General features: G+C 42.4%; 1 protein-coding gene across 4 annotated transcripts in view; it reads right to left on the bottom strand.

Moving 5' to 3' along the window:
- The window catches only part of PDHA1 (pyruvate dehydrogenase E1 subunit alpha 1), a 28,153-nt gene extending 4,576 nt beyond the window's left edge, over positions 1 to 23,577 (bottom strand). Inside the window, exons 1-10 of one of the 4 annotated variants that reach the window (XM_037901429.2) lie at positions 23,246 to 23,443; positions 17,144 to 17,158; positions 13,286 to 13,354; positions 8,213 to 8,386; positions 7,085 to 7,211; positions 5,661 to 5,752; positions 4,952 to 5,044; positions 2,117 to 2,272; positions 1,892 to 1,963; positions 35 to 102 (exon numbers count right to left, since the gene is read on the bottom strand). In XM_037901429.2, the coding sequence (XP_037757357.1) occupies positions 35 to 102; positions 1,892 to 1,963; positions 2,117 to 2,272; positions 4,952 to 5,044; positions 5,661 to 5,752; positions 7,085 to 7,211; positions 8,213 to 8,386; positions 13,286 to 13,354; positions 17,144 to 17,158; positions 23,246 to 23,311 (932 nt within the window). In that variant the 5' untranslated portion in view covers positions 23,312 to 23,443. Of the gene's footprint in view, positions 1 to 34; positions 103 to 1,891; positions 1,964 to 2,116; positions 2,273 to 4,951; positions 5,045 to 5,660; positions 5,753 to 7,084; positions 7,212 to 8,212; positions 8,387 to 10,398; positions 11,533 to 13,285; positions 13,355 to 17,143; positions 17,159 to 22,881; positions 22,915 to 23,245 lie in introns of those variants that run through there. The other 3 variants (XM_043537955.1, XM_037901433.2, XM_037901438.2) reach the window with 3 other exon arrangements.
- Between the last annotated feature and the right edge of the window lie 4,394 nt (positions 23,578 to 27,971).

The following is a 27,971-nucleotide window of genomic DNA, read 5'->3' as shown; positions in this document are numbered from 1 at the left end:
ATAGAGTAAATTCACACAATCCTTTTTACTGTACCTGATTCCAGGGTCACTCATACTGTGTCCATGATAACGATATGTCTGTAACTCCATCAGCATAGGACCCTGGAAAAAGAGTTTATGGTTGTTTTCATAAGCCTAAAGAGCAACAACAACATACTACAGATCCAGGCATTACCCACTCGCCTCAGCTACAAATTTTGTGTTTGAATGAGACAACACCAATGCTCCCCCAAAACACCTTTCCAAGCTCACTCTTCGCATTACACATGATCTCTTGCAACATGGACAAGAGATATTTCATTATCCTTAAATTATTCTTAGATGGGTTTCAAGAAGAACCTTGGATATATGTTTTGTGAAGGCAATTTAATAACCTCACTTGGCAGCTTGTTCTCACTACCTGGTTCTCAAGTATTTAAACAGCATAGCTCCACAGCTTCAGATATCAGTCCATCATTACTCAGCAAATTTCAGTTGCATAAAATTGTCCTTCCCTTTCAAGATTGTAACGGAGTTGACCTTGCTGTATCAGCACTGATTAGGTCTCTTGTGCTTCTTTCATGCCAGTACCCTTCTGGTGTCAAAAATAGTATTCAAAAATAAATTCATCCACTTCATAAGTCTACACGTTGGTTCTAAAGAACAGAGGAAGTGGAACACACACTCCAATACAGAAGGCCTTCACTGTGATTTTATATCATGTCTGAGTTAGTGCAAATTACTGTATATGCCTTCTTTAAAGAGAACTTTCTAAAAATTCAGACTTAGTGCTCAGTTTTACTCTTCCTACATGATCTCACAAAGATTTACTTCAGTTATTTTATATTAGTTGCAAATACAGCAGAATTGTTCCTCTTTCCCCCACTGACCTTTTAATTGGTAAATAAAATGTTTAAAGCAGTGGTTTCCAAACTTTTCGGCATCACGCCCCCTTTTTAGTTTTCGAGAAACCCTCACGCCCCCCACCTCTCCTTTACTATCATCCTTGTTCCCTGACCACCCCTTCCCAGGATCCCCTGCCCCTAACCACCCCCCCCCGGGACCCCACTCCTTATCCAATCCCCCCTGCTCCTTGTCCCCGACCTTCCCCCGCCCCCGGGACCAGCCCCATATCTACACCCCCCCCACCCTGCTCCCCGTCTCCTGACTGCCCCGACCCCTATCCACACCCCCACCCCCGACAGCCCCCCCCCCCCCCGGGACCCCCACGCCTATCCAACGCCTCCTGTTTCCTGTCTCCTGACTGCCCCCCACCCAGAACCTCTGCCCCATCCAACCGCTCCCTGTCCCTTGACTGCCCCCCCCCGGGACCCCCCTCCTTACCAGGACACTCAGAGCAGCAGGACTGGCTTATTGGAAAGCCTGGGAGGTGGGCAGGTGCCAGCCGCGCTGCCCGCGCAGTGACGTACCTATGGGGGAGGGTGGACAGCAGGGGGGGGCTGGGGGCTAGCCTCCCCGGCCAGGAGCTCAAGGGCCGGGCAGCCTCGCGCCCCCTTGGAATTTCTGCGCTCCCCCCCCCCAGTTTGGGAACCAATTGTTTAAAGCATATTCAGAAATCCTCTCAGCAGAAGACATAAAACGGATGAAAATACATGCTTTTCAGTTTTAATATGGTCTTTTTACTTAAGTCAATTAATATTGGTAAAAGGTATTTAGACCGTCCATTTCTGTAAAACTGAGAGAAATAGAGAAAAATTTGGTCAAATAAATAGTATATAAATAAATGTTTGACACTGAAACTTTCCTTAATTGAGAAAAAGAGATGCAAAGAGAATTTCAAAAATAATTTAACTGCAGAGTACGGGCTTGGCATGAGATTTTGTACGTGAGAGCAATATAGCACAAAATAATTACCTTTTCCATGGTAAAGGACTGATATTGAGTAACTTACTTTTCCAGATCTACAGTGTTCAGCTGCAAACTTTGTTGCTTCTCTCACACAGAGAATATCCATACCATCCACCTGTTAACAGAAAAGCTTTTTAATTAGATAAGATCAGAGCAGACTTCAGAGGGTGAACAATCAATTTAAGTATTCCCATAAATTCAGTATGAATTCATGATCTGTAATGATCTGCTCCACCATAAATATGGAAAAGATGGAAAGTGTTCTCACTCTTATCCCTGGAATGTAGTCTCCTCTTTTGTAGTAGTCAGTGCTGGCTGCAGCTCTCTCTACTGAAGTACCCATTCCATACCGGTTGTTCTCGCAGATGAAAATGCATGGCAGCTTCCACAAGGCTGCCATATTATATGTTTCAAATATCTGACCCTGGAAGAAAAACAGTAACATGTAAGTTGGGTCCCCCCTTGGATTCTTTAAATTTTAAGTATCAAGGCCTACAGGAGTTCTTTCACTTCCATCAAAGGTCTGGCTAGTATTTAACTCTGATAGTGAACTCAAATTCTGAGTCAGTTCAGTCTTGAAAGAAAATCATAGGGTTGAAAATCTACTTTTCATCTTAACCCGTATGTAGTAAAATACTCGCCCATTAAAAAATATTATCCTTAACCCCTAGATAGCAACATTCAGGATAAACTGATGCACCAAAGAGTTCACAACACTAAAATATTTTCAATACAAAATTTGAAAACTACTTTAATAAAAGCAATGTTGGACTACACATGTAATGTGTTACAGTTCTACTTCCGCTACATAAAGAAAGTTCCAACACTGTTGTATCAACTACTCTATGCAAGTAGAGGTCACAGAAAAGGTCATCACTTGAGAACTCCGTTTGCTAGTGGAAACTGGAATGGCTTCCACAGTGTGGGGAGAGGAGATTTAAAGCCCAGATTTCTGTAGAAGTTGCTATAGTTAAGTTTCTAGCCCTTATTGGTAAAATAACCTACTCCTGGGGGAATTCTGTGCCACTGCGCATGTGCAAAATTTATGTTCCCCTGTAGATTTCTTTGCTTCCCTGCAGAAAAATGATGTTCTGATGGGGAAGCAAAGGGAACCCACAAGAGTGGTCATGCAGCCCTCCCCAGCAGTATTTTTTGGGTGCCCCTGGCAGCCAGCAGAGAGAAAAATCACCGCGAGGCAGCAGGCAGGACGGGGGAAGACCTGGCTGGTGGCTCCTACCCTGTGGGGAGGACAGGACTTCCCTTGCATGGCACCCCCAGATTTCTCCCCCAGCTTTAGAAAACTCTGCAAACTCCTCCCCCATCCCGCTTCCTGAGCCCATCGCTCCTCAGCTGCAAAGGGAGGGATCACTGTACAGGGAGCTGCTACCACAACTGCCCACCCCTGTGAACCCAGACACCCTCATACCCAGACCCTCTTGCCAAGTGTCACTTCCCCTGCACCACCTCAATGAGCCACCCACAGCCAGATCCCCACCCTACTGAGCCCCAACCACATTCACCTGGACCCCCTCTGCAGAGTCCCATTATTGTTGCACCCAGAACCCCCCCAACAAGCCCCTGTGCATGCAGATCCTCCCCGCACCTGGATCCCCCACTGAGCCACCTGCACCCAGATTGCCCCACACAGAACCCTCTCAACCCACACCAAACTCCTCCGCACTTGGATCCTGCCTTGCTGAGCCTGTCTGCCCACACCTGGTGCACCTGGCATGGAGGGGCTGCGTCAGGGTTGGCTGCAACCTCATCGTGTCCGAGAGGGGAGCTGCACAGTCATCTCCCACTTCTGTGAAGCCAGTGGCCTGTGCTCCCCAATGCCATGCTGGAGCCTCCACATTTATTTGACAAATAAAATTTGCAGAATTTTAAAACACTGTGCACAGAAATTTTAATATTTTGGTGCAGAATGCCCTCAGGAGTAAATAACCTTTCATATGTGAATCAAATATAAGCTGATTCCCCACCCCAGGTCTTCAGGAAGACAGGTCTATTCTGTCTGCTACAGCTCGTGGATTTTTCCAAGCACCAACAGAGTGAAGTCAGAATGAAATTAACACCACTAGTCAGTTTGAGTGCTGCACTTGAGAACTCTGGACAGCAGAGAAACTCAAGAATCATGTCAACATCATGCTTCTCCTACTTAGGAAAGCCATGAGTAACAGCAGAGGCAGGCAGTATGAGAGTTGTTCACAGGGCAGGTCCAGAGTATGTAAAGACCTCTCCCCTCAACACTTGCAGGCTAGACAGGGCTAGAATAGTGAAGATCTGGCCCCACTCCCCCACAGCTTCCTGCAGGGGAACAGAGCTCCAAATGCGGGGAGTGGTGAGGAATATGGCGCTTCAAAATTATAAGGCACCTACTAGCAATAAGTTTAAGTGAAAGATGTGCTTCCAAGCAGACCCTTGTAGGCATTCCAGGATCCTTTACACTTCTGGTATGCGAAGAACCACTAGGGTGAAGATTTCCACCACCACTTCTCTTGTCTTTCAGATCTACCTTTGGAAAGCAAGCCTAGTTCCCTAACTTATAAGCCTTCCAAACTTAAAGTTTCCAAGCTCTAAAATATTTCTATAATTCAATCAGCGTGAATGCCTAAAGTATATAGATTTCAGAGTAGCAGCCGTGTTAGTCTGTATCCACAAAAAGAAAAGGAGGACTTGTGGCACCTTAGAGACTAACAAATTTATTTGAGCATAAGCTTTCGTGAGCTACAGCTCCCTTCATCGGATGAAGGGAGCTGTAGCTCACGAAAGCTTATGCTCAAATAAATTTGTTAGTCTCTAAGGTGCCACAAGTCCTCCTTTTCTTTTTAAAGTATATAGAGTGATTAGACAGAGCAGCAGCCTGAGAGTGACCAAAAGTTCTCTGACAACTGCTCAGCAATCTATATGACATGAGTCTGGTTCTTAAGTAGTTACCAGCAGTTACCAGTGGACAACTGTCCACATTCTAAAACCCTCCCTCCATCACAACTGCCAAACTTACTGACTTCTACATATAAGTCACAAAGTGATTGAAATGAATGTCAATAGGGCATACATAGGACTACTCTTACTAAACACATTTAAAATCAAGAAAGCTTACTTGATTGGCAGCACCATCTCCATATAAAGTCAAACAGATCTCATCTTTGCCAAAGTACTTACAGGCCAAGGCAATCCCAGCTCCAAGAGGAACCTACAGTGAAATATAAAACAGATTTAACAAGTCAAACTGATATTTTTAGAGCAACATTTGGAACAGTTGTAGACAGCTGAGAACTATAAAAATTAACTTTTGTAGATGTATGCAATTAATAATGAATCATAGAATATCAGAGTTGGAAGGGATCTCAGGAGATCATCTTGTCCAACCCCCTGCTCAAAGCAGGACCAATCCTCAATTTTTGCCCCATATCCCTAAATGGCCCCCTCAAGGATTGAACTCACAACCCTGGGTTTAGCAGGCCAATGCTCAAACCACTGAGCTATCCCTCCCCCCGAAGAAGAGTATATATGAAGAGTATAGCTACAAAGGCTGTTAACTCATTTCCATTAGATTGTAACAGGAATCAAATCTTAACTCTAGTTTTCACATAACATTAAAAAATATCAGGAGTTTAATCTGTTAGATTCAGCTATATGTTTTGGCTTGGAAAGCATTAAGTGGAAACCAATTTAGACTATGGCCACGTACAGCAATGATTGCTGCCGGCAGGCCCATAGCAAGAAAGGTGATGCTGGCACAGAACCTCTCTAAGTGAGATTTAATTTGATTTTAAAATGCTAGACATTTGCATACTGCATCATAGTACCTGAGCACCAACAATACCATTGCCACCATAGAAGTTCTGGCCATACATGTGCATTGATCCTCCTTTTCCCTTAGCACATCCTCCTTTTCGACCTGAAAGGTGTAGACATATAATGAAAAGACAGACCCTTTTCCAAAGAGGTTACATTTTAAGTATCTGACAGGACACAACTGTTAGCCTACAAACAGATGGGGAATAGAAGAAAACAGTGCAACCATTACAACTAGCATCAAAGTAAACACTAAATGAGATTAGCGAGAGAAATGAAAAACAAACATCTACAGGAAGAGTCCCATCATTCTATAACAGCTTAGTATTTTCTAACAAGGAAGCAGATCCTATCTGTGTTCAGTCAGTCCCCTCATACCTCTGATACATGCTATAAGCTATAGCAGAGAAACACGGTTAGTCACAACCTTGTGTAAATATGGTTCCTGAGACAAAGGTTCTAACCTGGGTTTTCCTGACCAGTCTAATGTATTATCTCAGTTTCACTGTAGCAAATACCATAATAAGAGTTCCCTCGTGTACTCAGGTCATCCCTGACACAATTCAGTTGTGCATTATAGATGAAGCCGTGCTGTGCTACCACTCCTGTAAAGACCGAGGCAGTAGTACAGCTCAGGGTCAGAACCATCCAAATTGCAAAACTGGAGGCTGTCAAATCCTATCATGAATAAATAAGGTCCACCAAAAGCATAGTTTAGATGGGACCTATAGCACAAGTAATAATAAAGCTACTGTAGCAAGACATGCTTCTAGATAATGCTCATGTAGACAGAGTCTATGATATCAAGAAAAGTTTTCAGAAGTGGTGTTAACTGAAAGGAATAGCATTTTGTATTACTTACTCCAAGTCATGAGAAGTATCTGAGTATTAAAGTTACCTTGTGACTTTATTGTGAGGCATCCAGAGAGGTCACAGAATACTGATGATTTAACTTTCCCATGTTACTGTGTGACATCCCATGTCCCAATGTATTTAGTATGTCATAGTTAGTCTGGATCAGTGATACTCAGACCTCAGTGGTTCAGGAGCCACATTAACCCAAAAGAGCCACAGCAGTGTAAATTCACGGTTTAATTTACTATAGGACTATATATTCATATTTAAACAGTATGACAGGAAATATTTAGTATTGTATGTATATTATTCTCACAGCAAAATGACCAAGTATTATTATTTTATCAACTACAATTGGTTACTAACATAGTAAAAGCATCTTGGTTACTAATTAAATCACACAGTGTTTTAATATCATGTGCAGCAAAGAGCTGTAGGAGGCACATTAAAGAGCCACTTGCGGCTCGCGAGCCTCAGTCTGAGTATCACTGGTTTAGATGTTATCTGGAAATGCTGATGCAAGATAGGTACAGCAGTGCCTGGATCCTCATTTATCTTTATTATTTTATTCAAAATGAACCTGTAAGCTCAGCAAGGATCTCTCGGACAGGAGTTCCACGTGTGTGGACATAGCCATGAGCCCGGTATGCTGTTATCAAGTGATCGGTTTGTTTCATGGCAGCTTGAAGTCCAACACAGCATGCTTCCTGTTGTAAAGGAAAAATAAGTCTGACAACAGGGGACAAAACATGAGACTCCTCTAACCAGCTCTTGAGGCTGGGGGCCAAGGTCCCCAGTCCATACTTAGAAGACCTGTAGCAATGGAGGCACCAGGTACAGTCAACTGTCCTGCACCCCAACAGAGTCATATGCCTGACATGGGGCTGGAGCTAGGTCCTTTGACTACAACAGTCTGCACCTCCAAAATAATCAAAACCAGCATAGGAGGAGATTGATGATTATGTTCAGGAAGGTGAGAAACTAGGAAAGCTTGCAGACCACTGTCACTGCCTGTGTGTTCAACCTCTTAAGCACTGCTCTTCCCATGCTCACCGTGACTGACCTTTCCATTCCCCAGGATCAGTGAGCGGGGGAGACAAGTATCATCAGCCATCTCACAGAAGAGGGGATTTTGCACCACACCCAAAAAGGGGGAAAAAGGACAGGCAGCAAAACTAGGCCACAAACATCCCTGAAGTTCTTTCCCTGCTGGCAGATGCTATTTTAGAGGCCAAATGTTTTTTGCCCCAGCCTTCCCAAAGGACATCTGGGAAGCTTGATGTGGAGGAAACAGGCAACCCCAGCCCTGCCTCCACCTCCAGATTAGCTGTAAACAGAACATTGCAGATGCTGGTTCCCTGTGCCCATCTTCAGCAGCTTCCTGCCTTCTCCCTCCCATCTGTTGCCCTGAGGAAGCTACAGGTAGATCTTCTTCTGACCTCATTAGCTGGGGCACATATGATCTAAAGTGGATTTTTTGTTTGTCTTTTTAAATAAGGAAAAATAGACCAAATTTTGGTTTATACATATGTTGAAAGAGAAGGGGTGTCCGTGATCAAGCTATGCTTTAAGACTAAGGTATTTTCCACTTCTAAAATTTATTTATGCTTCTAAACTTAGCTCCCTCTTCATTCAAACCCCTACATTAAATAATGCAACAAACAAAGACTCCACACTGTTTTATGAACTCTCTGGACCTATCACTCACCTGACCATCACATAAATGGCAGAAGCCACGAATAATCTTCTGTTTATACAACTGGTCTGACTTCAGTTCCATGCGCCGAATGGTCTGCATAGTCCTATAGTAACGGAGTCCCTCCTCCCGAGTCAGCACTGCTGTGACAGGAGGGCCCTCTTCCAGGAGATGGAGATCGCATTTCTAAAGAAACAATCAAGGAGGTATTTCAATAAGGTACATGTCCCCATTTCTCATCTCAGCACTAAAAATCCAATATTTTAATTTATTATGTTCAAGTTCCAGATAGTTTTTGAACAGTAAAACCTGAATCTTTAGGTCTAAACCAGAGGTTCTCAACTTTTCCAGACTACTGTACCCGTTTCAGGAGTCTGATTTGTCTTGCATATCCCCAACTTTCACTTAACTTAAAAACTACTTGCTTACAAAATCAGACATAAAAATACAGAAGTGTCACAGAACACTATTATTGAACAATTGCTTACTTTCGCATGACTACCATATAATTATAAAATAAATCAACCGGAATATAAATACTGCACTTGCATTTCAGTGTACAGTATATAGAGCAGTATAAACAAGTCATCGTCTGTATGAAATTTTAATTTGTACTGACTTCACTAAAAAGCAAATATCTAGATGAGTTGATTGAATCTCTGGGGTGGGGCTGGGAATGAAGAATTTGGGGTGCAGGAGGGGGTTCAGGGCTGGGGCAGAGAGTTTGGGCTTGGGGTGTAGCAGGGTGAGGGCTCTGGCTGGGGGTGTGGGTTCTGGGGTGGGGCCAGGGATGAGGGGTTTGGGGTACAGGCTCCCCCAGGAGGAGAGAACTCCCCCTAGCCATCTCCCCACCAGCAGCAGCTCTGGGGCCAGCCCTGCACACCCCAGCTTGCTCTCCTCCCTGCCCAGCCCCTACCTCTCCCCTGTCCAGGCCCCTGTGGCTGTGCGCCTGCACGGTCCTTTATAGCCTGCTGCGCAGCTTAGAGGGAACTTAGATACCCAGTCCTTTAGTACGGCTATTCCTTTTCAGCAGGCCAGTCTACTTTGTACGTGCCCTATCAAAGGACAGAAAAAAAAAAAAAAGAGTCTGATCCTTTTACATGGCTGTCTTTCTGTGGAGGAAGGGGTCACAGTACTATCCGGGGTCAGATAGGGAAGTGGTGGTAATCTACTCAAATTCTCCCCACAAGACTGTGATGATCAGAATGTTCGTTAAAGGGGTCGGCTGTAAAACAATTAACAGTGGGGACATTTACACAGTCTTTGTTACACTTCAAAGTTAATGCTCCATTTTGTACCCCACAGCTATTAGAGCAGTTTGATATCAGTGGATTGTCACTGGAGATGAGTGGGCTTACATCAGGAAGAAGTTGATCCAACTATTCTATCTGCAGACTCAGGAAGACAGCACTGCTTCATAAGTCACATTCCAAAGATAATCTTAAAAACCATAATGGCTCGCAACATAGGTGAGACACTCTGTACCTCAAAGTAGCACCCTGGAGCCCCCATATTCACCACTGTGATATTAGGATATGTTTTGTACAAAGTATGCCTTGAGGGATATCATTTTATAAGTCTTGATCTGGTGAACATTAATATCCTGTGGGATTGTATATACTACCATATCATTGTATGTGAAGATATGAAGTATTGCTATATGTGTTATGGAAATATGTTCTGAGGTTGGGAACTCCCACAACCAGCCTTTCAGTTACAACAAAGGAGTAGCCATCAATAGCCAGACAGTATTAATGACTCATTAACACCCAATCCACTATCCCACAGTCTTGCTGGAGAAGGCAAGTACCCCACGGGGGCAGACTAACACATCACAGCAAAGATCTTTCCAGCAAGCTGGAAGAAAGCATAAAAGAGACAGTGGGTCTCTTCCCTCCCCCACCCCCAACATCTGGAAGAACATCTGGAGGACAAAGACTTTGAACTGGGGAAGTTTGGTCCCAGGCTGGAAAGGGAGTCCAGTCTATGTACTTAGGAACTGTAACCTGCTTGTACCATCTGTCAGGGTGAGAAAAGCTGTTCGATCCAACACTTGCTTAGAATAAAAGTTTAGGATTTAGAACGCATGTTTCTATTTTTACTTCTTAAGGTAACTATCTCCTTTATGCCTACCACTTATAATCACTTAAAAACTATCTTTCTGTAGTTAATAAACTAAGTTAATGTTTTATCCTTACCAGTGAGTTTGTCTAAAGTGCTTGGGAAATCTGCTCAGGTCACAAAGGCTGGCGTATGTCCACTTTCCTATGAAGAAGTGGTGAACTAAGTAATGAACTTGCACTGGTCAGGCTTCTGACCAGTGCAAGATAGTACAGTTCTGGGCTACAAGGCTGGGGAGCTGGTGGGGGGGCGGGGCGGAGAATTGGCTGGAACCTCTCTATTGCTGGTTCATGAGTGGCTGGGAGATCACTCATGTAAGTCAGTTGGGTATGTCCCTGCCTGTGGATGGCTGTGTAAGTGCAGTGCCTGTCAGAGGTTTATAGTTTGACATCAGCATCACAGCGTGAGAGGCAAGCGAGGTTGGTGGGTTTGGAGGGCTCAGCGGTCCCACAGTCCAGGTTGCACCCCGGGGACCCCATCACAATAGGACCAGGTCTTATTCTGTACACCAGCACACAGAGGGCGTTGTGTGCAGGATCTCCCTTTGCCTGCCAAAAGGGACACCACCTTTGCAACATACTGCCCTCCCCACCCTTATACCATGCAGGAAGCTTCCACCAGTCTGGATGAGTGGGAAGTGGGTACTTTCCAAAACCTGAACAGGAAGTGAGCATAAATTACTGCAGATAGAGTCTGAAGTTACTGAAACTGTTTTCCCCTCTCTGTGCTCCAAAGCAACCTCTCCTTCCTGGGGTAGCTAGTGGCATAGGGAACACATTCTCCAGGGACTGTAGCAAATCAAGCAATTACAGAGGATACCCCATTCCCTCTTGCATGTTCCCCAGAATCCACACAGACCTGAGGGAAAGGCTGCATGTTTGGGATATGGAACCCATGGCTTCTGCTATGGTGTGACATTTTGGGGTCCACCCAGACCAGGCTAATGCCTGCCCTTTGGATGCCTTGGTGCTGTGCAGCCATGGTTCAGATCTCTGACACCAGCAGCCGGCCCACAAGCATAAGGTTTGACCCTAGCTCTCACCAGCCCAATTACTCTTTGCCGGGTGATGCCAGCCCTTGCGGTCCCAAGTCTCCCTAAATATGTCCATCCCAAGTTCTTAACTACCAGATACTTGGTTTTTTCACATCTGATCTGTCATCCTTGAAGACATGAAGCCAGTCCCTCAGATACCAGTTTATTTTGTGTGGAGCGTGTGTTCCAGCTTGCACAACAGAGATCTGCTTGGTATGAAAATAAACAAAGACAATCACAGGCTTTGCACTTTCCTATTAGACAAAATCCCTTTTCTAATAAGAGTTACCTATTGCCTTAAAAGTTTCCCAGCTTACCCCTTAGCTGTAAGGGAGATCCAGTATTCACAGGCGCTGGCTTCTTCCTTGCCCCGGCAGTGCTCCACCCCCACTCCACCCCTTTCCCCAAGGCCCCACCCCCAGCCACCTTGTCCCACCCCTGCTCTGCAGGAACAGCTCATTGCGGCAGGCAGGAGGCGCTTGGAGGGAGCGAGAGGAGTTGATCAGCAGGGACACTGGCAGGGGTTGGAGAGAAGCTGACTGCCGGTGGGTGCTAAGCACCCGCTAGTTTTTTTCCATGGGTGCTCCAGGGCTGGAGCATCCACAGAGTTGGTGCTTATGCCAGTATTCACTGATAGCATCCAGAACTTGGGGGACAGTCTCAAGGCAGGAGGCTCTTCAATTCAAATCACTTCCATTTTAAAATGGTTAGCCTCCCCCCCGCTTCAGTCACTACTCACAATAGATATTCAAAGTGGGGAAAACTCCCTCCTTTCTTAGTTTTCGAAGACTGTGATTTTCTTTTCAGTTTCAAGCCATTTCCCTTTACTTTGATGGTTCCTCAATGTTTTTTCTTGGATTGGCCAATGGCTACATGTTTGAAGCTAGTCTCCTCTGGGTGGGGAGATAATTCCTCTCGGTCTGATTGCTTCACCGCCCTGTTGTGAGGTGATGCTGAAGTTGCACCACAGTATCTATTACAATTTTCTACATACATATATTCACAACCATAAACTGTATACATATTATAATGACTATGAGACTAATGACTTAAACCTTCCGTTCTCTCCTTGGGGTAACTGGACCCTGACTGTCACACATGGGGAGCAGCAAATGCCATTCCTCTGATAGAAGACTGTGAGGGAAACCCAAATAGGAGAGAATGACTGAGCCCCTTAATAGAACTAACTGACTTCAAACTTTAGATTCTGCCGATACTGATAGGGCCAAGAGGTGAAAAATGGTATTGTGTACTACTAAGGGCCCGATCAATCCAATGCCTGCTGGCATGCTGGGTATAAAGACAAGAGACCTTCATCCTCATGAGTCCGTGCAGATGCTTAGTACATGTCTCAAGAGCAATTTAAGCTAAAGGACAAAGCTGGCACAACAACAAACGGGTATAAACTAGTCGTGAATATAGACTGGAAATTAGAAGGTTTCCAGCCATCAGAGGAGTAATGTTCTGGAACAGCCTTCCAATAGGATTAGTAGGGGTAAACAATCTCCCTAATTTTAAGATACAGCTTGATGCACTTATGAACAGGATTATACGTGAGGGTTGCCTGAACAGCAGGGGACTGGGCTCCAGGACTCAGGAGGTCCCTTCCAGTCCTAAGTTCACGATATTTCAGTTTTTCATCTCAATAATTTATGCTATTTTCTGTTTTTAGTTACCTCAGAATCTTACATTAGCATTTTAAATATCCCAAACAGCAACAATTTTTACTCGTCACGTAATTTCACTTTTTTTCATGCACTGAGGAAATAACAGTTGTGAACTCCTGCCAGGTGCAGACAGATATAGAAATGTTTGGTTTTGAACATTCAGAAATTATGTCTTTTCTTACAGAGAAATCCACAGTGGTAATATCTACAACAATACTTCTATTTAATGCTAATTCTCAAAAATGAAATATTCAACTTCCTTACCTTAATATCAAATGTAGCCTCACTTGTGAAATCTGCGTAGTTACGAGATGCCACCACCACACGGGAAACCTAAAAAAACCCCCAATACATGTTATTTAAATGTAGAAGTCAACAACAATCCCAAGGAAAAAGAACATTTCCCCAGTCATTTAAACAATCAGTCAACATTATATGTAGCACATACAGTACTTCCAGATACCAATGGAAAGTGCTTAACTCACAAATTATGTTTATCTTCCCATAGTACTAGAGAGTAGTTTGGATTTTAACTTGTACCCCTCCCTAGATATTAGAACTCCTTTTCTAACTTGAATTTAAAGTTTTTTTAAACAGAAGATTGGGTGCCATCTTAAGCTCGCAACAGTGATCAATAACTAAGTAATAATGGAAACATGAGGATTCTGAACAGTTCTAAAGATCCTGCAAGCATCAAGAGCATCAAACTCAAAGGGAAGTTGTCTTTGTGGGTGTGTGAAATTTACCGTGTGAGAACACAGGGTGAGTAGGACATAGGCTTTGTCCTGGCCCTCTGCATAGGGGTTAATTTCACCTATATTAGAATAGCAAGAAAAATACAAATTTTCTGAAATTTAGGCTGCTCTAATCATTTCAAGTTAACAGCTACCTTTCATCCCTAGACCAATCCCCATGACTTGGCAGGATTTAAAATTATTCACTTCTAGGGACAACCTAGACCCACTTTAGAAAGGTAATGACAGGAACAGATCATTGAGGAATAAAGAATAGCATAGATTGAGCCAGAGCAGCACGGTCAGCTCTTGAAAACAGTGTGGAAACCACAAGGGCCAGGGACCTAAGACACAGACAGCTTCAAGAAGGAAATGTAACAGAACAGGCAGTACATTTTAAAATAAAGTGGGCACGGATCAGGGGGCTACTCTACACTCAACACTCCTTTGTAACTCTCATAAATGATGGTTATGTTGCAACAATTGCTTATCCATCCATCCACTGTCTATACAGCATAGTGAATACAACATTTTACCTCTGGTTCCAAAAGCCCAAGTTCCTATCTAGCTATATAAAAGAGCAATTCCAGTAACTCATTCAGCCAAGCTGCTGACATATATGGTCACCTGAAAGGGTCATATAGCACATCATGTAGTTCACCTCCCACCCCACAATGACAGGATATTTTTCAGTTTTACTTTAAAAAAAAAAAAGAAAGAAGTTCTTACAGACGGATGTCACTCTAGTCTCTTAGGATTGTGATCCTACAAGTTACCTTGGCAGTTTATTCTATTGCTTAACTGACTTTATAACCCAATGTTTTTCGTAATATGAACAGGTAAGACATTCTATCCAGGAGCGGGCAAACAGACAAGCCAGTACATAACAGTGCATGTACATCTTTGGAATAAGAGTCCCGGGGTAGGTCTACATTACAGAAATACACTGTAGCAGCACCATGGTGTAGACACTTCCTACATTGACATACAGGGTGTGACATTATTGACATGAACTGTGACAGTATAGATCATTGTTGCAACCAAGGTCCTATAGTTGCACCAAAACTTGTACAAAGGCGATCAAGTAAGGGGTCTATGAAAAGGTTGTAATTTGCTGGTTATGATTATGCTGTCTGTATCATTTTTGTATCTGAAATTATGAATACTGGCTATGTACTTGTATCTCAATGTGTTTGATTCTAGGTAGCACCAATGAAGCATTTGGCCAGCTTTTTGAGAAGGGACTCTTCAGATTAAGTGCCCGATCAAGAAACACTTAACTGACAATGGACCTTGGGAGACTCCAATCCACAACAGTCAAGGTAGCATGTGAGTAATGGCTGCTCCACCTGTAAAGAACTGAGTCATGCATGGACATGTGACTTGCCCATGTGACTCCAAACTCCATCTTGCTGCTGTGATTTTCCACAGTAAGAACAAAGGGGTGTCCTTCCACATGGCAGAGGATATAAAAGGCCCTGGAATCCCCTCCATTTTGTCTTCAATCCTACTTCTTACCTCTGGAGGAACTTTGCTACAAACTGAAGCTCTGAACAAAGGACTCAATGACCCATCCAAGCTGTGGATGTACTCCAGAGACTTGATTTGAGCCTGCAGTTTATTCCATCATTGCTACAAGCCTGAACAAAGAACTTTGCCATTACTGTATGTAATTGATTCCATTTAACCAGTTTTAGCTCTCATCTATATTTTTTTTCTTTTTATGAATAAACCTTTAGATTTTAGATTCTAAAGGATTGGCAACAGCGTGATTTGTGGGTAAGATCTAACTGGTTTACTGACCTTAGTCTGGGGCTTGGTCCTTTGGGATCGGGAGAACCCTTTTTCTTTCACTGGGGTATTGTTTTTCATAACCATTCATCCCCATAAGAAGTGGGGCTGGTGGCGATACTGGGAAATTGGAGTGTCTAAGGAAATTGCTTGTATGACTTCTGGTTAGACAGCAGGGTAAAACCGAAGTCCTCTCTGTTTGGCTGGTTTGGTGTACCTCAGTAGTGAAGGAACCCCAGCTTTGGGCTGTAACTGCCCTGCTCTAAGCAGTTTGTCCTGAATTGATACTCTCAGTAGTGTCCCGCCAGAGGCTGCATCATTTCAATCAATGTAGTTAATCCACTTCTCTGAGAGGTGGTAGCTACGTTGATGGAAGAATCCTTCCATTCACCTCACCACATCTACACCATGGGTTAGGCTGACCTAACTGTGGTGCTCACGGTGCAAAATTTTTCATATTTAAAAATGAAGTTGCAATTAATTACCAGAAACCAGAGTGAACTGCAATCTAAGCCTGGCCTACATCTAAAATGTAAGCTGACCTAGCTACATTGCTCAGGACTGTGAAAAATGTATACATATACACACACACACACACCATATTATATATACACATAAATTTATGTCTATAGCAAATACTACATAAATTACATATATATATATATATATATACATATATATACACACACACACACAGTATCTCTCAAGCACATTATATTTCAACATACTACGAAGTTACTACCAGTCTACAGAACATTAGCAAGCTAAATATAATCCCATTTCTTCCTCCTCTATCTTTCAACCTTCATCCCGCAGCCCATCACTTTTCATCCACATTCACCAAAATTTGGCATACCATGCACAACCCACATTACATGACTGAATTCACTGGTACCATCACTACATTAAAAAGACACTGACTTCTTTACACTCTTAATTACTTACTCTTTAAAATCTTGTGGGAAGAGGCTGCATTTTTATCCTGTTTTGGTTTACATTTGGGTTTTTTTCCCCTCAATGTTTTGAAAGGAGCAGATGACACATACAATTATTTTTCTTGAGTAACAATTAAAGTTTTGGCCTGAGGGTTGGTAAACATCTCTCTTTGATAATTAATATCAGTAACCATGGATCTGGGATACTTATTGTTAGTTTGTTGCTTGGCATCAACTGACAGAACAACAGAACTATTTTATACTTAACAAAAAATATTGTTCTGGTGTACTCTCTCAGAAATTGAGTACAAATTTAAAAACAAAAAACCCTCCACTTTTAGACTCTGAAGACTTTCCTCAAACTATAAACATTTTGAAGCAATCTAAAAACCTCAATATCCTTTTAACCCTTCTTTAGTGCAACAGATTAAAAGAAAAAACAACTAAGATTAAAGATATTCAAGAAACATTCTGAAAATTAGATTAAATAAGTAAAATGTAGCAATACTAACAGTGCTCTCTAGCCATTTTACATGTGACATTAAAAATGAGCAAGGAGTTTAGGTTTATATAAAAAGGCTAGCAAGTTTGTACAGCAGATTACATATGTACGTAATTTTAACTGGCTAAAAGCAAACCTTTACAGAAGTGATGTGCCTTACCTCACTAACAGCTCCCTAAGGTAGCAGCAATTGGAGGAAACAAAAAGAGAAAAGAGTCAACAGCTGTAATAAATCGATTCAGGGAAAAAATAATCAATAGCCTAGCAAAATAAAAGATAGTACTATAATTTTTTTTGCTTATGGATGTACTTTAAGGCCTCATGACTTGATTCTTCCCAGCTCTGGACTTCATGAAGTCATTTAGCACCTGTGCACATGGAGTGCAAAGTAGATGTAAAACATTACCTTATGAAGTGGATATAAGTGCTACTCTTGATTGGCAGTATGTTAACACTGACTTGCACCAGTGTAAGTAACAAAATCCAGGGAAAAGAATCAGACCCAAAATTTTCAAACCTGAAAGCCTAAAATTAGGTTTCCAAATCAATATTAAGATATCTCAATAGAACTAGCTTGGGCACTCAAATGTGCAGGAAAGCCCAGGCCATTTCTAATTGGGTGCCTTAATGTAGACTGAGGAACTAGCAAACAGCTCCTGGATTTTATGACTTAAAGATCACATGTGGCAAATGAGCTGCATCAGAGGGAACGGATCCAGTGAAAGATTACCTCCTAAAGTCCAGAAAGGGCAGTCTGCTACTTTCAGTTACAAAAATGACAAATAACCTTTTAACTTATTAGAGTCTCTGCTGTTCAGGGAAGAATCCTGAAGTTTCCTTCTATAGGGACTATCATTCTGAAAGTAAAGACTAATAAATGCTGCAATTGGTGTACACAGTCTTATAATGTTAAGTGTCCTGAAATGTACTTAAAATTTCAGTTCTTGATTAAAATGATTTTCACAAAAGCAGAGACAACATGTACTGTCAAGAACTAATGCCAGCAGCATAAAAGGACACCGGAAGAGTTAAAAGCCTGGTACTAAGTTCATAATCTGGGGGAAAAAAAGTTTGTCAAATATTAAATAATTTAACACTTCATTGGTAAAGTTACTTTACAGATTCTCCTAAAGGCATTTTTCCTCTCAAGAGAGACTCCCTCCCCTTCTGCAGAGTTCCTGATTTCTGCAAGAGAGCTTTCCTCCCTTCCTGAGGTAGCACTCTGCCACTGTACTGTCAGTCTATAAAGCTATAATTTATGAAGGGTTTGGGGATTGGTTGGTTTGTTTTTTTGAGTTATCTGCTTCACCCCAAGCTGTTCTCAAAATGAAATATACTAGAAATCAATTTTTTAAACCGCTTCATGGATCTTAAATTTAATACATTTTAGTTTGCTGTAAGCACACTGAACATAAAGTGGAGCAATTGGCAAAAAACCCCAAACATAAGAGCAGTGGGGTGTACAAGAATACACAATGAAAGGAGAATGGGAAAAAAAACAAATATAAGAATTGAGCTGCAACAGAGACATTGAGTGGGTGGAAAAGGAAAGGCAATTGACAGTTGAAAGAATTCTCGCTGCTTCTACTCATGCCCTCATTCCATAATCTTGGAAGTTGATGATTGGTCAATCAGCCCGGCAAGTTTAAACAACAGAGACAAAACTCATTGGTCCAGGCTGCAGACCAAGCATGTCAGCACAAACCTGACTCAGAAAAATCTACCTTTTTAGTGTAGTGCTCAAAAGTGTGTTTGGTGCTTTCCAGACATGTAATAAGACAATGTGGTGTGGAATAAGGAGGAGGGAGTAATAGGATACCCCACTCAGCTCATTTGTCCCTGTTATATTCCTACGCAGCCCTCAAACTTGCCAATTTTCATTTACAAAATTTCTCTATTACTATTCTCCTCAGAATGTTGCCCATTCATCCGCTGTGCCTACTGAATGACCTTAGGCAAGTCACTTCACCTCTATGTCTCAGTTTCCCTCTTCTATAAAATCAGGATAACTATATTTACCTCTTTTGTAAAGTGCTTTGAGATCTTTGGATAAAAAATACTATATCAGAACTAGGTATTAATAACCACTTTTACTTCCTATTTTTAACCCACTAAATCCTTATCTTTGTCAAAGTAACTCCTACGCATGACAATCCCCCTCCAATCCCATGTCCTCTCTCCATACAGCAGGCCTGATTCTGGTTTGCTTTCACCGGTTAACCAGAAGTAACACTGCTAAAGTCAGAGTTACACAGGTATAAAACTAGTGTAGGAAAGATGAAAGTCAGATGCATTAATTCTTAGCCTCTCTACCAATATCTTCTCCCCATTAGCCCCTACCATGCAAGAGTGAGCAAGTCACTCTATCGGTCTCAGGGCTTGTCTACGCTTACCGTGCTGCAGCTGCACCGCCATAGCGCTGAGCGAAGACATTACCTACACCAACAGGAGAGCTTTTTTTTTTTTTTAAACCAGCATAGGTACTCCACCTCTCCAAGAGGTGGTAGCTATGTCAATGGGGGAAGCCCTCCTATCAACATAGTGCTGTCTACACCAGAAGTTAGGTCGGTACACTCAGGGGTGTAGAAAATGCATACCCCAGAGCGACACAGTTATACCAACATAAGTTCCTAGTGTAGACCAAGCCTCGGAGGTCTGTACTGAGTGGAAAGCACACTGCTGCACAAGCTCGCTTCGCCAGCCTTTTTCTACCAGGTGTAAGATCCATGCAAAAGAAGTCTCTGGGGAAGCTCTTTTACCCATGTGATATTGAGGAGGGTCAGTGGCACACTGAGAACAGAGCCCAAAGTCATTCTCCTCACTGATTAGTTTCAACACCACGAAGTTGGTGGTTTCAGAGTAGCAACCGTGTTAGTCTGTATTCACAAAAAGAAAAGGCGTACTTGTGGCACCTTCGAGACTAACAAATTTATTTGAGCATAAGCTTTCGTGAGCTATGTCTCACTCACCGGGGGTCTCTTGTCTATATGGAAATGAGTTGCAAAAGAAGGGTAGGGATCAAAATGTTAAGATGTAAGCTCATATAAAACTTCATTAAACAAAGTAATTTCACTGAGCATGGGATATTTTTTCCTTAAAATAGTCAGCAATTTCAACAGCTCAGTACAAGATTAGGGAGTTGTCTGACTATATGCTTCCTGAGACATATGAATTCCACACTCAAAATACAAACAAACAGCAAAAAAAATATACACTAACAGTCTTCATAATCATGTTAGTACACTTAAACTGGGATCACTGCTCAGACATGTGAACAGAAGAAATGTAGGAAATCTTAATTTAGAGAACATCCTTATCTGTTTCAGATCGTAATCCATCTTTGAATGAATCTCTTTAGTTCACCCAGCAACTATTTTTAAAAGCTTTCTTTCCAAAAGCATACTAAGAGAATTTGACCACTTATGCTAACACCAGATCATTTATCTGCACAATTGCAGACACTGGGTTACACAGCCTAAGAAAACAGCACAAGATGAAAAATCCTGTAAAGTCATACAGTAGTAATTCAATAATGTCTTCTGTGGTTCACTACCTTTCTTTGGTTTCAACACTTCACAAGTTATTTTTAAAAGCTCACCACCAAAATGAAATCGAATCAATTTTAAAAAAGGCTGGTGTCCTCCCCAATTGTTCTGAGTTTACACACATAAATGACTAGACATGGGAAACAGTGAAGCTTCCTTTGTATAAAATGTCAAATGTACAAAGTAGACAAACTGAAAAATAAGAATTGTATTCTCTGATCTTTAGTAACTTTAGGATTACACATGCAACAACAGTATGTAAAAAAATGCATACAATGGTAGGATGTTTTGACAGTATCTGTAAATTAGCATTTTTGTTAGCATTTTGAACTTTCCCTCTCAACCACCTATTCTCATTTTAATCCTCAAGCCTTAGTTATTTTATCACTAAAAACAATCGGAGAGTGAAGATGGAATTTTACACTAGATTAGTGTGGACTGACCTCAGACCCAGGATCACTGAGGTTCGCAGTCAGGATAAGATTAAGTCCCCTTTTCCTTCCCAAAATATTTACCTTTCATTAACCCATTCAGTATTGAACCTCTCTGCATATTCCTCTGCTGATGTTTTAAGTTGATATTCTATTTAAACTCATACATTTTTGTTCCATTAAGTACATTTGGCAAAAGATGCACTGAAGACAACTGAAGTCTTAAGAAGCTCAAGCTACTCCCTGCCCCCCTTAACCCTCTCAGTGCCTCAAGATAACTCCCACTTTTGCTCCTTACTTCCCTTCACTACCAAGAGTTCCCAAGTTGGGTGAAGGAAAGGTTGGACTGACCTAAGTAGGGTAGGACAAAGCACTCTGCAAAGCCTGTCAAAAAAAAAAAAAATTTTTTTTTCATATCAACTATAGAAGTTAGTAAATAGGGTCTGAATGCATCCCATGAAGTGAGCTGTAGCTCACGAAAGCTTATGCTCAAATAAATATGTTAGTCTCTAAGGTGCCACAAGTACTCCTTTTCTTTTAGGGTCAAATAGCACACCCTTCCAGCTCCTAGTGAGCCAAAACCAAAGAAGAGTGTTGCTCTGCCACTAGAACACAGGACCAGCTCCTACTATCTGGTTTTAATAGCATTTCATGTGATAATATGCATACCACTGCAAGTTTATACTGCACTTTACAAACCTGTGTTGACATATTTCACCCTGAACTATTTACAAAGTAAGTTAAACAAGACAGACACAAGACATGACCAGCTGCTATAAGGAAAGGTATGTCGATTGATACTGAAAGGGTAAAAAGATTCTCTGGAAGTGAGTTTTGAAGAAAAATCTAAGGAGGAAACGAGATTTGAGAGATGAAAAGAGGGAGACTGTTCCAAATGTACCAGCAGCATGATGGGAGATGCGTAACAAAATAAACGGGAAGAACGTACAGGAACTGGCAGAATGAGGAGAGTCTGCAATGCTCAAGAATAAATGGTGATGGTAGGGCTAATTCAGAGCGATCAGAAAAAGAGCACTATGCAGCAACAGTTTGAGGGTTCATCTGCACTTAAAACACTACAGCGGCACAACTTCGCTGCTGTAGTGTTTCAGTGTAGACACTACCCACACCAACAGGAGAGATTTTCCCCACTGGTGTAAGTAATCCACCTCCCCGAGAGGCAATAGCTAGATCAATGGAAGAACTCGTCCTTCTACACTGTCTACCTGAGGATTTAGGTTGGTTTAACCTCACTGCTCCGGGGTGTGGATTTTCACATCCTTGACTGATGCAGTTAAACTGACAAAAAGAAAAGGGGGACTTGTGGCACCTTAGAGACTAACCAATTTATTTGAGCATAAGCTTTCGTAAGCATAAGCTTATGCTCAAATAAATTGGCTAGTCTCTAAGGTGCCGCAAGTCCTCCTTTTCTTTTTGCAAATACAGACTAACACGGCTGTTACTCTGAAACCAGTTAAACTGACCTAATTTTCTAGTGCAGATCAGGCCTGAGACAGAGGACCAGATACTCAGCTGGTGTAAAAGAGTACCCATTTACACCCACTGATGATCTGACCCGAATTAGGAACTTAAGACAAAAAGTGACGCAGCACGGGCTAACAGAAACAGGTGGGAAACGGCAGGTGACTTCAAGGAGATATTTTCAACTTGTACCGAATCTAAACAAACCAAACCTGTGTTCCAATTTGCTGTGTATATGTACAAAGGGTAATTGTGCCTGGATCTGCCAGAGAGCGCCCCTGGAGGGAACATCCTCTGCCTTCAACAATCCGATTTTGTAAAAGAGGATCTCATCTCATCTCACTGTGGCAGCATGAGCCCAGACACTGCCCTCAGGAGCGCCCCTTTCTGGGCCCGGGAATCCCCCCTTCACATCACAGAGAGCAGACACGGACTCACACCATTCTTCGCGTTCTCATTTTAAACGCCTCGAAAAAGCCGCAAGCCCGCAGTGACTCCGGAGTGCGGGCGACATCAGCCGCCCCGGTTTCCTCCGCAGCAGCAGCAGCGGGCGGGCAGGGGGTTTAGTGTTATGTTTAGCAAGTCACAAGGAGGCACCTGGGGGCGGCTCCTGCCTCCGCGCCCCCGGCCTGAAGCGGCCCCGGTGCCCTGCCCGGCCGCACGGGCCCAGTTTTCTCCAGCCCGGGGCCGCGCTCCGGCCGGACTCACAAACCCCCACGCTCCGCTTCGGGCTCGGCCCGCCCCCACCCGGACGCGGGTCGATCGCGCCGCTCCCCGCGCAGCGGCGCCCCCGGCCCCCCTCACCGGTCTCGCGGCGGCGGCCGGGCCCTGCAGCACGCGGGAGAGCGCGGCCAGCAGCATCTTGCGCATCAGGGGGCACGAGCAGCCCGCTGCCCTCGAGTCTCCTTCAGCGAGGGCCGCTGGGCCGACCCGGAGCGGCGCGGAGTGACGGCGGCGGCTTCTCGCGGCGCTGCGTTCCAGAGCGGCGCGGCGGCCGACCGACGCCTTGCCCTGCGTTCCCGCGCGCCCGGCCCCCACCCACGCGCCCGCTCCTCTGCCCCTGGCCGGGGCTCTCAGCAGAAGGGAAAGGGGGAGGGAGGTTAAAGGCACGTTTCTGGCCCTGGTTGCTGGAGCCCTCAATGGTCAACGCCAGAGAAGGCCCAGTTAAAAACATCAGCCTGTATTGTTTTCGATTGCTTTTTTTAAAAAAAAATAAAATCTCAGATTTGGGGAGGGGGGGGGCTCGGCGCATGATCTTTCAATGCTGGTGGTTAGCGGTGGTGTGTGGATGCGCTGCGGGGGACGGCAAAGGAAAGTTAGGAAGGCAGGATGTAATGACCTGAATGGGACTCGAGCCAGAAAACCACTCAGGCTAGAGCTGACTGAAAGATTTTGAAAATTTTCAACAAGAAAGGGATATATTTTAAAAAATTATGAAAAATGTTTCTGTTTTTCAACCTACTCTAGTTAATTTCTCTTTTGACTGTCAGTACCTAGACTATCCAGTATGGCTGATATCTGTACTACAGAGTTAAATAGTAATACTATACTATGTACCACTTAGCGTGTGTGTCTGTGTGGCTCAGTAAACTTAGGCAAAAGGACACAGAATCTTCTTTAGTGTTGTTGCTGTATTAATTAGGGTTTATCTGTTTTAGCTCAAGGTAGCGAAGTATATTGGAGTCAGACACGAGAACTGCAAAGTTTGTGGCATGACAATATGTCATAGAATCATAGAGTTAGAAGGGACTGCAAGGGTCATCTAATCTAATGCCATACCAAAATGCAGGATTTGTTGTGTCTAAATCGTCCAAGACAGATGGCTATCTGGCCTCCTTTTGATAACCTCCAGTGAAGGAGCTTCCACAACTTCCCTCGGCTGTCTGTTCCATTGTCCTACTGTTCTTACAGTTAGGATGTCTTTCCTGAGATTTAATCTAAACCTGCTATGCTGTAGTTTGAACCGATTACCTCTTGTCCTGCCTTCTGTGGCACAAGAGAACAACTTTTCTTCATCTTTTGTATGGCAGCCTTTCAAGTATTTGAAGACCACTATCATGTTTCCCCCTTAATCTCCTCTTTTCCAAACTAAACATAGCCAGTTCCTTCAGACTTTGCTCATATGGCTTGCATTCCATCCCTTTGATCATCTTTGTTGCTTGCCTCCTGGATCCTTTGTTGCTTGTTGCTGGATCCTTTCCAGTTTCTCCACATCCTTTCTGTATGTTGATGACCAGAATTGGTCACAGTACTGCTGAGGCCTAACCAGTGCCGAGTAGAGTGGTACTATCACTTCCTGTGACATGCATGCCTCTCTGTTAATGCAACCTAAAATCACATTTGCTTTTTTTGCAACAGCATCGATAATTGGTGTTGAGGTTTTGATCCACCTCAACTCCCAGATCCTTCTCAGCTGTGCAGCTGCCAAGCCAGTTTTCCCCCATTCTGTATTTGTGCATTTGGTTTTTCTTCTCTTACATTTGTCTTTGTGGAATTTCATTTTGTTGCCAATAGCCCAGTTCTCCAATTTATCAAGATCCCTCTGAATTTTGGCTCTATCCTCCAAAGTCTGGGCACCCTCCCCCCTTAGCTTTGTGTCATCTGAAAATTTGATCTGTATGCTCTCTATTCCTATATCCAGGTATTAATAAAGATGTTAAGCAATACCAGACCCAGAACAGATCCCTATGGAAACCACTTGAGAACTCCCTTCAATCTGACATCATTCCAATAATAACAGGTTTCAGAGTAGCAGCCATGTTAGTCTGTATCTGCAAAAAGAAAAGGAGGACTTGTGACACCTTAGAGATGAACAAATTCATTTGAGCATAAGCTTTTGTGAGCTGTAGCTCAAATAAATTTGTTCGTCTCTAAGGTGCCACAAGTCCTCCTTTTCTCATTCCAATAATAGTTCCTCTTTGTTTGCAATTGTTTAACCAGTCATGTATCTGCTTAATGGTATTTCTGCCAAGCCTGAATTTCTCCAACTTACTTATGAGAATATCATGTGGAACTGTGTCAAAAGCTTTGCTGAAGTCCAAGTATATTATGTCCAAGTCCACCACATTCCCCCTATCCACCAAACCAGTTACCCTGTCAAAGAAGGCAATCAAGCTGGTTTGGCAAGATTTGTTCTTGGTAAATCCATGCTGGCTGCTAGTGATTTACCCCTTCATCCTCCAGGTATTCGCAAATAGAATGTATTATACATTGCTCTAGTAGCTTCCCAGGTATCACAGTCAGGCTGACTCGGCTATAGTTCCCCAGTTTCTCCTCTTTCCCCTTTTTAAAAGATGGGCACTGTGAACCCTTCTCCAGTCTTCCGACACCTCTCCCATCATCCAGGAGTTTGCAAATATCATTACCAGTGGCTCTGAGATTTCTTCAGTGTCAAGAAGCAACACTATGATACAACCTCCAACCTGACTTAAATTTAGGACTCTTTGATATCCTTCAGAATGCAGGTGAGAGTACTAAAAATCTGCAATATCCTGAACATTTCAAGAAGTAGAAACCCTAAGTTTGTGAATGTAGCAGTTACCATGGTATCATCTCTCCTGCTCAAATAGAAAATGTCAGGATTAGTTAAAAATATAAATTGGGGCCATTGCTCTTCCCCACCCGCATTCAAAAAATCAGATTACTTTTCATAATTATATTTTTATAAACTGACATATTGTGAATATTTTAACAGTCATGGAAATGCAAGGTGTTTCTGAGTGGAAAGGGACCCACTTTATCTCTCTCTTGAAAAATAATAAAGCACTACTCTGAATCATTTCTGTGGTTTATAAAAAACGTGTTCATTTTGTTTTATTTGTATTAATACAGTCTCACCATTTAAAACTGAAAAGCATGTCATTTTTAACATTCTGAAATAATTTGAATGCCACAGATATTAATTCAGAAAACTAACCCTTGAATGAGGTAAATGATCAAAAGGAGGATATAATAAAATTAACAGTAGAAAACACCAGGAGAAAATAACACTCTTGCTGAAAGTAACAGTTTTATATAACTTCTCATAATTAAGCAATAACATATTTAGAATTTGACTTTATTTATTATTTTGATGTATAATATTTTAAGCATTTTTATTGTTTTTATTTACATTTTCATAGTTGCAGGAAATTATGTAGGGGGTCAGATAATAGGGTGATCAAACAATAATTATTTAATGACAGTAGATTTTGAGATTCAAGAAGTTAAAGCTTTATAATCATTAAAACACAAATTGTCAACATCACATGACAAAATTTACAAATTAAATAGCATTAAATAAAACTGCAACAAGTTCTCAAGCAGCATTATTCTTGTTTTGCCTATCTGTAAATTTCAATTTATATCAATGGAAATATTGTGTGTGTGTGTGTATGTGTATGATGAAGTTGACATTTATTGATAAAAATCTAGTCCTTCCAAGCCTATATGGAGTGGATGAATGATCCTAGGGACATTTTCACAGTTGCTAAAACAGTCAACTCTCACTTATCTGAACCTCAGATATCCAAAGGCTGAATATTGTCCATAAGGTTTGACTTCAGCACATAAAAATGACTTCCCCCAATTAATCAAACCTATGATTATCTAAAGACTTAGATGCTCCGTAAGCTTTTGGATAACTGAGGTTGTACTATAGCTTACATGTTTGAGTTGAAACAACTGGAAACTGTTCAAGGTCAAAGACCATATAAGACAAAGATAAAAAAGCATAGCATTGTAACAAAAATGCCATAAGGTGTCACTATGGCATAAGGAATAGAGAAGAGCTATCTCCCTCACTTTCAGATACTGACTGATATCAAGTAGCTATTGAGAGTCACAGTAGTGACTCAATTCCTGTTAGAAGAAAAGCATTGCTTGGTTACTTGGAAAAGCAATATTAGGACAATATTAAGGAGATGAGATGAAAATAAAATTGTTTCAATGCAAAGGGTGGGGCTGCTTGGTATAGTTCCCTGTTTCATATCTAGGCTATTTATTTCCTGTCCCTGAGTGCAAGAATTTATTATTTTAGTAACAAAGCTTTCAACATTGCCTCAGCTCCCACTGCTTTAATCTTCCCCAATTATTTGCAGTTTAGTTTTGTCTCCTGTGCTTCTGCTGTGCATTTGGTTTTAGTGTCATTTACAAATTTGACCACAGTTGTTACTGTATTCATAATAGTGGAACCCACAACAAAGAAAGACAGGAAACAGCTGTACATGGTAAAAAGTTTTTGGAGCTCCAACAAGAGTCCACAGTGAACAGGAAGTGTCATTTCTTAAAGGCTGTGGGATGTGTCATCACCAGTGTGACAAAAGTAGCTCCGTGCACTGCCAGATATCTATGCTCCACTGACCTCGGTTTAAGACCCATTGCACTAAACCATTCTATCTCTCAATACTGTTAGTGGGTCTGACTTGCCACCACTGGGTTACTCCAGTTTTATGCTGATATAACGTCAAGTTTTTTTTCTCCCTCTTTTTCACTGTAAAACATATACAAAATGATGTGAGATAATGTTAAGACTGCAAAATCAAACCTGCAA

This window comes from Chelonia mydas, chromosome 1, assembly GCF_015237465.2.
Source record: "Chelonia mydas isolate rCheMyd1 chromosome 1, rCheMyd1.pri.v2, whole genome shotgun sequence".
In the NCBI taxonomy this organism is placed as follows: domain Eukaryota; kingdom Metazoa; phylum Chordata; order Testudines; family Cheloniidae; genus Chelonia; species Chelonia mydas.
Note: the sequence above shows the minus strand (reverse complement) of the source record. Positions and strands in the feature narration are given on the sequence as shown.